The 12,941-nt window shown below is 41.0% G+C and overlaps 1 protein-coding gene across 1 annotated transcript in view; it reads right to left on the bottom strand.

Moving 5' to 3' along the window:
• Window positions 1-817: 817 nt before the first annotated feature.
• Window positions 818-12,941, bottom strand: part of Ncoa7 (nuclear receptor coactivator 7) — a 149,445-nt gene continuing 137,321 nt past the window's right edge. Inside the window, 5 exon segments of the mRNA XM_048425487.3 lie at window positions 818-2,841; window positions 3,164-3,237; window positions 3,879-3,974; window positions 9,499-9,651; window positions 11,197-11,328. Of these exon segments, the coding sequence (XP_048281444.3) occupies window positions 2,706-2,841; window positions 3,164-3,237; window positions 3,879-3,974; window positions 9,499-9,651; window positions 11,197-11,328 (591 nt within the window). The 3' untranslated portion in view covers window positions 818-2,705.

The following is a 12,941-nucleotide window of genomic DNA, read 5'->3' as shown; positions in this document are numbered from 1 at the left end:
GCTAGATTATGAAAATCACTAAATGCCTTATTAGAAAGCCAAGAGAGCTGTCTCCACTAACTGTAAGAGAGGTAGTTTCCACAAACTGATGAGAGAACTGGAGGGAGTGACAGGAAAAGAAATGCAGGTATTTTCCAGTGAAAATATGCATTGAGTGCAGTTTATTGTTGGTTATTTTCTCCCCCTCTGCCTAATATACAAATCCTAAACAGACATGCGTCATACTTCAATGCACTGCACCTTGGACACACTGCAATTCTTCACAAATGGAAGGTTTGTGGCAATCTTGTGGCAAAAGGGCTATAGAGACCGTTTCCCCAACAGCCCAGGTAATTATTGAAAATCTTAATAATGCAGAAGTTTTCAAAGCTATTTTTCTCACTATTTTTAAGTGCATGTTTGTAAGGGTGAGACTGTGAGTGTACATGTGAACATGCACACACGAGTGCACTTGCCCGTGGAGGAATACAATTGCCCTGGAACTGGACTCACAGGCAGATGTGAACTGCCTGATGTGGATGCCGGGAACTGACACAGGTCCTCGGCAAGAGCAAGAAGCTCTGTTAACCACAGAGCCATCTCTCCAGCTGCAGATCAAAGTATTTTTAATTAAAGTATGTACACTGTTTTAATCCTTAGGTCATTGCATGCTCAATAGACTATGAGATAGTCTAGACATAATTCTTACAGGACTGGATATATATAAAAAAAATAGGGTGATGTGTTTTGTTGCAGTGTCTAGCAATGAATTCTGTCATGTCTCTCAGGTACGGCTGTACCCAATACATAATCAATGAATGAATCTTTAGAAAAGAAGTTCACACTGAATGCATAAATTCCTTTATTTGAAAATATTGGAATAGCACTGTATTACATGTAGTTGATATCCATAATGAAGGATCACACATTCCTGCTCGACAATACTGTTTTAAATAGAGAATACAGCATCTGGATAGGCTCTCACGAGTATAGCGTCATGGACTAAACTAGGTAAGAGGGACCTATAGGCAAAATGATCATCTTGTTCATTAACAGCATATGGTTACAAATGGCATAAATGGTGAACGTAATCACCACAAGCTATTCCTGGGATCTCACCAACTCATGTGCATGAGCAGACCACATTCAAATTCTGTTTTTAACCAAGAGTCCTCAATGGGAGAACACGGGTGAAAAGTGAGTCTGGTCTATAGATTTAAAATTTTAGAGCATTCGTTTAAACGAGCATGGAATGACAGTGAGTTTAACAACTGATGACCTGGCAGAGGTCACTGAACATTCTGTTTTCTTACAGGGAGTCTAAAATGGAAGAAAAATTTAAAGAACATATTTTGAACGTAAACAGATATGTAAACACGGTGAGCTAATTTTCCTTTCAGTGATCACTGGCGAAATAATTTGTGATAGACTACTTCTCAGCTTTGGCTACTATTAATTTTTTTCCATTAGTAGTCTTTGGCTTTCATAAAAGTGTGGCAATCAACCAGGTTAATGACTTTATCTCTTACTGCTAAAAATAAAAGATGGTTTACAATGTGAAAATGAGTTTCTACTTTAAAAAATAGATTTTCTTTTTCCTTTCAGTTGTGATATAAACACAATTCTTTATTGTTTTTTTCTCCAATAGAATTCTAGAAACCAAAGAAATTGGTCCAACTTGATATTTTCATCCAACATCAAAAATGAAGAAATTAAACACTCCCCTTTAAAACAGAGGGCTCCTCATTCATGTAAACACCTGGAAAAAAACTATATATAAAAAAAAAACAAAGAGAAAACTGAGAAACTAAGTTACTGTTATTAATACACAATTTCGTAAGAAGCAACACATTCTCTTTTCAGGATCTGTTGTATATCCACATTCATAAAGGTTCCTATTTTGATAGACACCAACTTACAACTATGAGAGATGCCATACTCTATTTCATACAAATGCTTAGGGTGTCAAAGTGTACTTTAAAAACTAAATGAAAAGCTGGTCTATACTAGTCAGATCAACGAACATTGGTAATGAACTTTGGAAAGTTCATATGTAGAGAGATACATAGTCTTAAGACATTAAGACTATCTCACCCTAAATAATCAGGGCAAAAAAAATGAGTATCAAACTATACAAATAAAAGGAGACTTGTTTCCCAAACATAAACACAAAAGGTACACATTTCTTTATTTCAGTATTTGACACATTGAAAGAAAAAAAATGCCAACATATTTCAGACAATATACCAGAAATAATAAATAAAATAGTTAAAAAATCAGATATTCCCTTTAAGTGCTGTGCCCTTTCAATTTTTCTAAATCAGATTCAGCTTTCCGTAGCAAACAATAACTATACATTTGGTAAATTATGTTGATAAATACACAAGGCAGGTATATATTTCCACAGTATCTTTTTTTTTCACAGTTACCAAAAATAAAAATTGCATTCAACTCATGTCTCTAAACACTCTGGTTTCTCATGGTGTGGATCTGAAAGCAGTGGATGTACAAAGTCTTTTACCATCTGGACTTGAGGTTTCTGTCCTCAGCATCTGCCCTCCGCAGGTACCTGTCAGAATCCTTCTGCCTGGTTATCATGCTCTGAGACGGTGGCAGAAAGACAGCGTTGCTGTGGGATGAGGCAGCCGGGGCTGGGGCTCGTCTTCCAGTAATAGGGCGAATCTAGCCCAGTCTTTTTAATATTATATTTTAAGGCAGCCTACAATTCACTCAAAAGTCCATACCTCTAGATCTTGAACTATGAAGTCTTCTTTTTTGGAGAGAATATCATTATTAAAAGTGCTGCAGGAGTTACTGCGTCCATGGTAGAGGTCGGCATCGAGCCACAGACCAAACCGTCCCCTGTAACGAGGTTAAGGAAGAAAGTCACTTCACTGACACCCGGTACCCAGCATCTTCCTATCTTCCTCTGCCAACTGCTCTTTCCTTTAGGCCATGGCAGACAGAACTCTAAACTGCTCACCGAACAAAAGCAAGCTGAATAGACAGGTCTCTCCGAAAGGACAAATGGTATAAGTCTCCCAGCCACAATAATAAATTATTGATAAATCATTGATCTTTGATCGTCAGTGTCCTGTGTTAGTGCACTGTCCTAATTAATCTAAGCAAATAGACTGGCTGGGTCAAAACAGAACCTCCCATAGCAAAATAACAAGAATCTTACCCTCCACCACCAAGCTCTAAAGAGCTTATGTCTCCATTGATAAAATATGAATTTTCTCCACTCCACTTAAAGACCTAGGGGCAGAAACACAAAACAGCAACAGACATTTCAATATGGAGAATTAGCAGAGACGACATCTTGAACAGTCACATTGCATACAAGGGAAACACACCTCTGACCAAGGAAGTACTTGGAAGAATGGCCACAGTGAGGTCACCAGTGATTATGAAATACTAAAGACCAGTCCACAATATATTGGCTGTGACCCTGAGTCTCTTCCTGCATCTCAGAGTGAGACGCTCCTAAGGCTGGGTCCCTGAGCTGTCTCCGTGTGACAGTAATGAAGAACGAGATCCAGAGTAAAGGGGGTAGGTGAGTTTCCAGGGCAGCTGCTATCCCAGTGTCTAGGCATCCCACCTGAGCTATCCCAGCGTCTGGACACCCCACCCGCGCTATCCCAGTGTCTGGGCACCCCACCCGCGCTATCCCAGTGTCTGGGCACCCCACCCGCGCTATCCCAGTGTCTGGGCACTCCATCTACGCTATCCTACTGTCTGGGCACCCCACCTGCGCTATCCCAGTGTCTGGGCACCCCACCTGCGCTATCCCAGTGTCTGGGCACCCCACCTGCGCTATCCTAGTGTCTGGGCACCCCACCTGCCTTGACTGCTGAAAACAAAAATGGGTCATTCATGGATGCCACCCATCAGGGTACCTTGAAATTAGGACTGAAGGTGTAGAGAAACGTCTCGCCTGTGCCGTAATAGTGGTCACTGAACTTGAAGGGATGAGTTGCATATGCCCCAAATATCTATTGAAAGGAAACAGAAGAGTTAGTTATTTCCAAAATTAAATTCCCATAGAGAGACTTTCTGAAATATTTTTGACACACACTATTGTTCTGAGATCTTATAACACGTTCAGCAAAGGTTATTACTAAATTAAAACTCTTAAGTGGGGGGAAAAAGCACCAAACAAAGCAATTAGCACAATATCCCCAGCTCTAACTGGAACCCATGTGGTCAGGCTTCCTGGTACATGGAAAATCCATCAGAGAAGCTCAGAAAAGTTATTCGTTAAAGGCCAACAATTCAGTGGTTAAAAGGCCACAGGAACCAAATACGGAGAACAACCAAAAGATGTGTGGTTTACATGGAAATGAGTGCTTGACAGGACACAGTCACATCTCTAGAATGACTTAGCTTTGCATTTGCTTTTGTTTCTTGAGACAGGGTCTTATACTACAGGATAGGCTAGCTTGGAACTCACTGAGGTAGCTAGGTTGGCCACTAGCATTTTCTTGCTTTAGCAGCTTGGACTTACACGCGTGAGTCATCATGTCTGGCTTTCTTATGCGTTTTATGTGTGAGATCAAGGCTGGACATTTCCCCAAAGAAAATTAACTTTCCTCCCACTCAGTTTGCAATGATGAGTGATAAACATGCTTAAATATGACAGATTAATACGCTTAGTCTGAAGTGACTTTTAATAAAAAACAAAAAAAAAAACACATCTTGACTTTAAATATGATGTGTTTACATCAATAATTCTTCTATTTCTTATTTGGAGTACAAGAGTCATGTTACAGAATATGGTCAGACCCTCCCTCAGTTTTCTGTCCATCTGTTCCCATCCTAATCAGTGTCTACGGGTGAGAATTAGGAGAGGTGTGTGTGTGTGTGTGTGTGTGTGACAGAGATATGTATGTGTGATGTATATATGTGTGTGTGTGTTACTCAGTAATTCATGTATCTTCTGCTCTAGAGCCTACTTAAAAAACATTACTTTAACACAGATTTTTTTTGAAAATATCTCACATTTTTTCAAAAACTATACTTTAATTGGGTCAAAATCACTGTGTGCCTCTTCTTCATTAGTTCTATTTAAAATGCTAAACTTTAGTGATTTCTAATTCTAAACAAAGATTTTCATGCTTCCTACCCCTGAATTTCCTCAACTGCTAAAAAAAAAAGAAACATAAAATATATTTTATAATAAAACAAAAACAATTCTTTTCTCTTTTCTTACTAAAGGAATTGGAATACAATAAAGAAGCACTTTTTTCCCCCCACGATCCTGAAATATGACAAGAAGGGAACAGGTAGGAAGTAGGCTCCTCTCTGGGGAATCAATACCAGATGCTGTTCACACTCTCTGTCCCTCTATAAAATTCTAAATGACAGTTCTCAGAGAAAAGTTTTTCAGTGATGATGGAAATCTACTTAATGACCAGGGGCCAAGTAATTCCAGGGCTACGCACTGGGTTTTTTCTCAGAAACTATTTAAACAAATATCTATGCTATTCGTTCTATTAATTTATTTAGTAGAAAAAGAACATAAGAATTTGTATATAATTATATTCGTACATAATGAAAATGCAGTACATTTAGCAATAACAGAAAAACGAATCTATACAACTAAAGAATTGGAAATGATAGGGTGAAAGGTAATATAATAAAAATAATAAAGATATCTAATTACTCTTTCCTCTCAGTTCTTTTTTTTCTTTTCTTGTGGTGCTGAGGATTGAATGCAGGGTCTCACACATGCAAGGAAAGGACTCTGTCACAGAGCTGCAGTCCTGGCCCCACCACCTGAACCTTTATTTTTCCTTTTTATTTTGAGATAAGATTTTTATCTGTCCTAAGAGTAGCTGCAATAGCAAACCTGTTACACAGGTCCACCTCTCAACTCCATCAGCAGATATAAAATATAAAGTAGTAATTTTTTTTAAATTATAAAAAATGTTTGGTCAATTAGCCAGGCTTTTAATTAACTAGCTCTTACAACTTAAATTAACCCATAATTCTTGTATAGGTTTAGCTATGTGCCTTGGTACCTTTTCTCAGTAAGGTATTCTCATCTTGCTTCCCCTGCTTCTGGCTGGTGACGGCATCCCTGCCTTTCCTCTACCCAGAATTTCCCTAGTCTGGTTGCTCCACCTATACTTCCTGCCTGGCTACTTAACAGTTCGCTTTGGGTTTGTAATCTACATGGGTACAATACAACAACAGTACCATAAATAGTGGGACGGTGAAATACTGCAATATAGACGTCACTTTTTTTTTTTTGCCTTGCTAATGCTGTTAGCATAAGACATGCTTTATTAATTGCTAAAGATCTGCTATTCCAAAAATTCCATGTATGTGAATTCCCGGATAGTTTGGGTTGACTGCAGAGAGTCTGTGAAGTGATCACCAACTCTAAAAAAACTCTGCTTAGCTCTTTCCCCGATTCTTTCTGGTAAGCTCGAGACTCAACGCTACAGCTTATTGTCTTGTGGAGAACACACCTCCTCTCAACTGTTTAGAGCCAAAATGTAATCACTGCTGGGAATACCCTCAGCCTTGAACTTCCTTACTCCTCTAAAGGTGCAAGCCAACTCTGTGGGGGCGGGTGTAAGGGTTCTGTGTCCTACGGCAGCCCTTTCCTCCTGGAACAAGTCCCTGAGCCACTGAACCGGAGTTTCAGCTATACATCGGCCTGCGTTCCCAGAAAAGCAATCTTGCTCTATTAGCCAAGTGCAGGTCTGGCCTTGGCTTGTCTCAGACAATGTGCATTAAGTGTTGAACCAAGAACAATGGAGCATCCGGTATTCACAACCTGCCATCTCTCTGACAAAGCACCTACCCTGAGGAAAGGCTGGGTGGAGGAAAAGGCCTTCTACCTCTAGGCCGTACTTATCTGCATTTTCATCTCTGGAACACAGCTTGGGAGGGGTAGATGAAGTGCTGGGCACCTGCCCCTTGAAGGGAAAGATGACTGGCAGCTAAGAGAAGAGGGAACCCCCAACTCCTGTACCACACAGGTCCAGGGTAAACCTTCAGGTTTGAGCTGGGCTTGTTGGAAGGATGGGAAGTGGGTTGCATCTCAAGTGCCAAAGAATTTCATTGTTATTACTGAGATTTATTAGATTTTCTTGAATAAACATTTCTTCATTTGCTGCATGCCTTTAGGACAATTCCCAGGGACTTTAAAGGGTGGTTGTTTTTATGAATCCCCCCAGTCAGGGTTCTTTCACGGACTCTGTACAGCTCCTCTATCTCATTCTGCATGTGTAATATTGGTTTCTAATATCTCTGTCATATTCCTATAAACAGTAAAGCCATTTTATTTCCCAGGGTGGAGGAGCTGGAATAGACAGAGCTAATGTCCAAGTATCCTCAACTGCTCAAGCATCTCCAGAACCCAAGATATGCGTGACACTACTCCAGTGATACTCAGCTTGTCGGTCGTGACCCCCACAGGGGTTACATATTAGACACTTATGAATTACAACAGTATCAAAATTACAGTTATGAAATAGCAATAACATAATTTTACTGTTGGGGTTACCACAACATGAGGAACTGTATTAAAGGATCACAGCATTAGGAAGGCTGGGAGCCACTGCTCTACTCCCTGACAAAGGCTAAGCTTCAGCCTCGGGCCTCTGTTAGGTCACTGCTGCCAGAGAGAGCTTGGTGAAACTGTGCCTCACAGATACCCACTCAATGTGACCCTCTTATTTTTCAAGTTTAATATATCTGCTAAACAGAAAGGAAACAAATGCATATTTTTGTAACTGATTTGTGTGTATAGTCATACTTTATCTGAGACATAGCACCTAATTTTTTGACCATTTCATAACTTTCTATGTGACTTTCACTGTAAACACTTTGTGGTATTGTTTCAACTTTCATCTTACTTCTACTTATTATTCAATAAGATGTTACCAACCTTGATCTAATAATAGTAAAAATAACAGTTTCTCTCCTTTCCATAATTCTTATTATTGCAATAAAGCCATAAAGTAACCTCACCAGGACCATAACTTTTTTTTTTCTTGGACTGTCTTGTCCTGGAATTCACTTTGCAAACCAGGCTGGCCTTGACTTGAACTCACAGTGATTCACTTGCCTCTGCCTCCTAAATTCTAGGGATTAGAAGTAGGTCACATGGTTATGTATATTTCTCTTAAAACAATCCAAGTTATAGACCTCATTCAGGGAGGAAAGTTGACAGGATAGAGATGTGCTTCAGGTAAGATCCTCCATGTACAATACAGGTTGAGCAACACCAATCTGAAAACTTCCCAAACCCCGAATTTTCTGAGTGCTAACATGATACCATAAATAGAAAAATCTGTACTGAGAACCTGTTTCATGAACAAAATTATGAAAACTCTCTCTGTGTGTCTGTGTGTTACTATGAAACAATTGTGATCCCATCCCCAAGATATCTCCTTATACATATACAAATATTCTATGACTCCCCGAAATCCAAATTTCCAAACAATTTTATCCCAAGAAGCTTGAATGAAGAATATCCAACTTGAGTTGCCTTGTATAGAATAGGTGCTGACTAGCCATAACCTGACTAGGTGAATTAATTAGTTCATGACTTTGCAAGATAACAGCCTGATTGAGCAGTACATGAAAGCACTCGACAATATCCCATGGGCAATGTAAGCTGATTAGAAGGAACAGGCAATGGTGCAGAACGGATCGAACAGCTCATCAAAGGGTACCCACCACACAGGTGAGAGTTCTATCAGGGAAGGATTTCCCATGGCTGCTGAGTCACTGGACCCAGAACGCTTACAGAGATGAATGACTACCCCTAATATAGGACGCAGCATCAATGGGCACTACTTAAGACCCTTGGGAAAATCTCTGGTATGTCACTGGGACTGTCTTTGCAACTATATACTCGACTGTCCCTAACTTCCAGCTTTAAATTGCTGTAAGTTACTGTTTTCTACTCCATGGACAGTGCAGGGAGAAGATTCCTTAGAATATAATTACTCCATTTTCTTTAGATTAGAATTTCAAACTACATCAACAAAGAAAAGCAAGAAGAGACGGACATAAAGCAAGAATGGCAAAACCCATTTAGCCTGAGCATGGGAGTTGCTATACTAGTCTCTCTACTGTTTCTTTTCATTTTATTTTTCCTGAGACAGGGTTTCACTATGGATGCCCTGGAACACTCTGTAGACCAGGCTAGTTTCAAACCAACAAAGATCCTCCTGCCTCTGCCTCTCGAGTGCTAGGATTAAAGGGATACATGACCACCCAGCCTGCTGGATATTCTTAAAATTTATCACTGAAACACCTTTTCAAGTTGGAATATAGTTCAGTTAGCAGAGTCTGCCTGGCACAAATGTGGCCTTGGACTTGATCCCTAGCATCATATAGCCAGTTGTGGTAGCACACACCAATCATCTTAGCACTCAGAAGGTGGAGGCAGGAGAATCACAAGTTCAAAAGCAACGTAGGTTATATAGTCTGAGCTACGTGCAACCCCATTTCTAAAACAACACTCATGTTCGACGTGAGAGGAACAAGCTTCACCTGGTTATCCATGTCCTTGATGACCAGTAGAACAGGACTGTCCAGAGATGCTGATTTCCTGTAGAGAGTTTTCAAGCTTGTTCCATGCTCTAATGTGCTGTAGGCCAGTCTCCACGGATAGCCTTGTACCCTGGCTGGAAGGCGTCGGGCCAGCTGCCAATCCAAGGAAGGAAATACAAAGAGACAACCACTAATCAGCCACGAACCAGTGCGTTAAATAAGGGCCTGTGGCTCCAACTAAAGAACCACGCACTTACATCTTGACCTATTTTTGCCCTGGCAAACATTTGCTACCCCTGGCTAAGAAAGAGAAGGAAATCTGGACAGTGTTTCCCTTGGCCACGATGCTGCCCAGGAGATGCTGCACTCGCTCAGAGCCTGATTGTGGGCTTCCAATGTCATCATGCAGGCCTGTGTTTCTCACTGATAAGATACATACGTGGAGAAACATCTTCTTAGGCAAATTTGTGGTCATTTGAACGTCACAGAAATTTCTTACACCAACCAGCCAAGCTACAATGTCACCTGATGATTATGTAGTGGATCACAGAGCAAAGTGTCCCTACTAGTGCATGACTACACATTTGAAGTTTCCCACCAATCAGGCTGGCCAAAAGATTATTAACTAGACATATTCTTTCCTCTGTAATTCAACCTGGCCTTTATCATTTTCTATTTTTTCAGTTGTCCTAAGTTTGCATTGGTTGAAAGTTGCAACAGTGTCCCATCGATTAAGAAAAAGCATGTGTTTTCCATGAAAGTTCAGAGGGACTTTGTCCACCTTGTTTCGGCATCTTTCATGTTTATCTTTAGCTTAAACTTAGCTGCCATAAATACTAGTAAAAGGTATCTCTCCAAGAAACGCTGTCAAAGCAGTGATGAAACACAATGTATTTGAGTGCTGGAAGTCAGCTCCAGTGGCAGCGTGAAGCCCACCTCTATAGCTGCCTGACCAAGTCTCTGGGTTCCCCTAGTTTGAGTCTTTAAGCTTTCAAACATTCAAATTCCTAGCTAACTGGTGAAAAAAGTCAGAGATTCTCATATTCAGCTTACTAAGCACATAATATTTCACAGAATTCAACTAGCAGACATTTGAAGCACACACAGGTGATTCTAAAGAAGGAAGATCTTTCCTGGAGGCAGGTGCTCTGTCCATCACAAAGCAAGAACATTCAAGTGTTTTATTTTTTATTAATCCCAATAAATTAAAGCCACATATACTAGCTAGGATAAAGTTGGATCCTTTTTAGGTGCATTAGGACTATATGGGAGATCTCTTCCCTTTTTTTTATGTTAAGAAATGGCCTTCTCCTCTTTCTTTCCTTCCTTCCTTCCTTTCTTCCTTCATTCCTTTCTTTCTTTGAAGACAGGGTTTCTCTTTATCTTTGGTGCCTATCTTTAACTCTCAGAGATCCACCTGCCTCTGCCTCCTGAGTGCTGGGTTAAAAGCATGCGGGACAGGGGGAACAGAAATGGCCATCTTTTCAGGTTTGGAAGGAGAATGTCGAGGTCATGTGAGCTCCCCACATTCTCAGGAAGGTCACGGGGAAGGCTACTGGGACTTTTCCTAAGTGGGGAAGGGTTGTTACCTATGCTCTGCCCTCCACTTGCTCACCTGGCTATTTCACTGGTGACCATGAGCAAGGGACACTTTCTGAGACCAGGAAGACCTCAGGGTGCAGTCTGTGGAAAACCCACCTGCTCGATGTGCATGTTCTCCAGGAGCGCACTGTGGGGCTGCAGGATAGGCAGTCCTTCTTCTTCTTCCTCCTCCTCCTCATAGTAGCTGCAAGTGCTCTTCCTCCGTTTGGCCTCTTCAACAGTGATGATCTGAGGTGAGGACAAAAAACGACCCAATGGAGAAGATGAGGTGTGCTTCTTCCCAAACTAGCCTGGCACACAGCTGACTGTAAGGACGAGATATGCGTTCCCCTAAACTAGCCTGGCACACAGTTGACTTAGACGAGATGGCTTTCCCCTAAACTAGCCCAGCACACAGCTGACTGTAAAGGTGGACTGTTGGGGAGCAGGAGACAAACAGAAGAGAGCTTTGGGGAGATGACTAATTTTCAGATGCAGAACAAATGCAGAATTTAAACCACGACAGCTGAGCATTTAGTATGCATGACTTCAAGTCACCAGCCTTTCACTTTTTCTCATGCTTTGCTTGCTCAGAACCGAGTAACTCCACACACAATTTACAGCCGTGAAAACACTTCAGTCAGGCTCTTTTAGGCTATGTGTACACATTTCAATTGCAAAGGAAATAATCAGAGATCCCTCACCAAGTCTATAAATAGGGAGTTTGGAGCAATAAAGATAAGTTTTTAATCAGGCTTCCTGGTTGTGTACATAGCAACCAAGTCTAACAGAAATAATGAATGATGGCAGCCACCAGAAGCAAACGTGAGACAGGGAGCAGGGGCAGGGGAAGCTTTACTTTACTTACAACTAGGTTACGATCTATTCCACACAATTCACAATGATCTGACATTTCCCTTCTAAATTGAAAGACACTGTATTACACACATCTCTTATTTAAATACAGTCGGGCTTATGAACTACCAAAGTCCTTACCTTAAAAACACTTGGTCCCTCTTAACGTCTCAGTACATCACTGCGTGATTCTGAAACATTTAAGGGGTAACTAACTAGTTCTCTAAATTGCCCAGGTACACTAACTAGTAGTGACAGCTGTTATTACAGAGAAAAGACATTTAATTTACATGTAGTCAAAGTTGTCAAGTAATGCATTGTTTGGCTTTCAAAATGAAGAATGACATGTACAAATTATTCATCTTTTAGCCAGATATTGGGTAGGAAAATACACTTAAGAATTCTCCCATCTTCTGATGGAGAGGATATAAAAACACTTTCAAAGAATCACAATCTGACATTTTGAACGTATTAAACAAAGCACTTTGTTTTGTTTCTATTTCCAAACTCTCCAAGTTATTAACAGTACACAGCTAGGCAGTAGAATGAAGAGAGTCAAGGACGGAGTTTGGATTTCAGAGAGAGGGGGCAAAAACCTCCACAGCAAATAAAAGAATGCGCTCCGGGTGAGATGCCAGCGCAATACTTTCTAACTAGGATTTCAAGACACACGGCTGTGACAGAGCACCTAGCCACCCGATGCGGGACACAGTCCCACCTACCTTCACAAAAGGCTCTTGGTCAGGTCTGGCACAATAGAAAATCTGAATGTCCAGGGGCAGTCTTCTGCCTCTCATTGTGCTGGGAGAGAAGACTGGCCACGAGAGAGGAACAGGTCTTAGCCGCTGGCTGCTCGCACACCAGCCGCTGGCTGCCGGGCTGAGCTACACTGTTTTCTGAATCTAGCTAGCTTCCTGCACGACTCAGTTTCTGTTTCCCTCAGGAGGGGGTTCGGTGTTTCTACAGGAACACACCCAAATTAGGATTTAGAGCAGGCACACTTCCTG

This window comes from Myodes glareolus, chromosome 1 (assembly GCF_982192425.1).
Source record: "Myodes glareolus chromosome 1, mMyoGla1.1, whole genome shotgun sequence".
NCBI classification, from domain to species: Eukaryota; Metazoa; Chordata; class Mammalia; order Rodentia; family Cricetidae; genus Myodes; species Myodes glareolus.
This window is presented reverse-complemented; position numbering and strand designations above follow the sequence as displayed.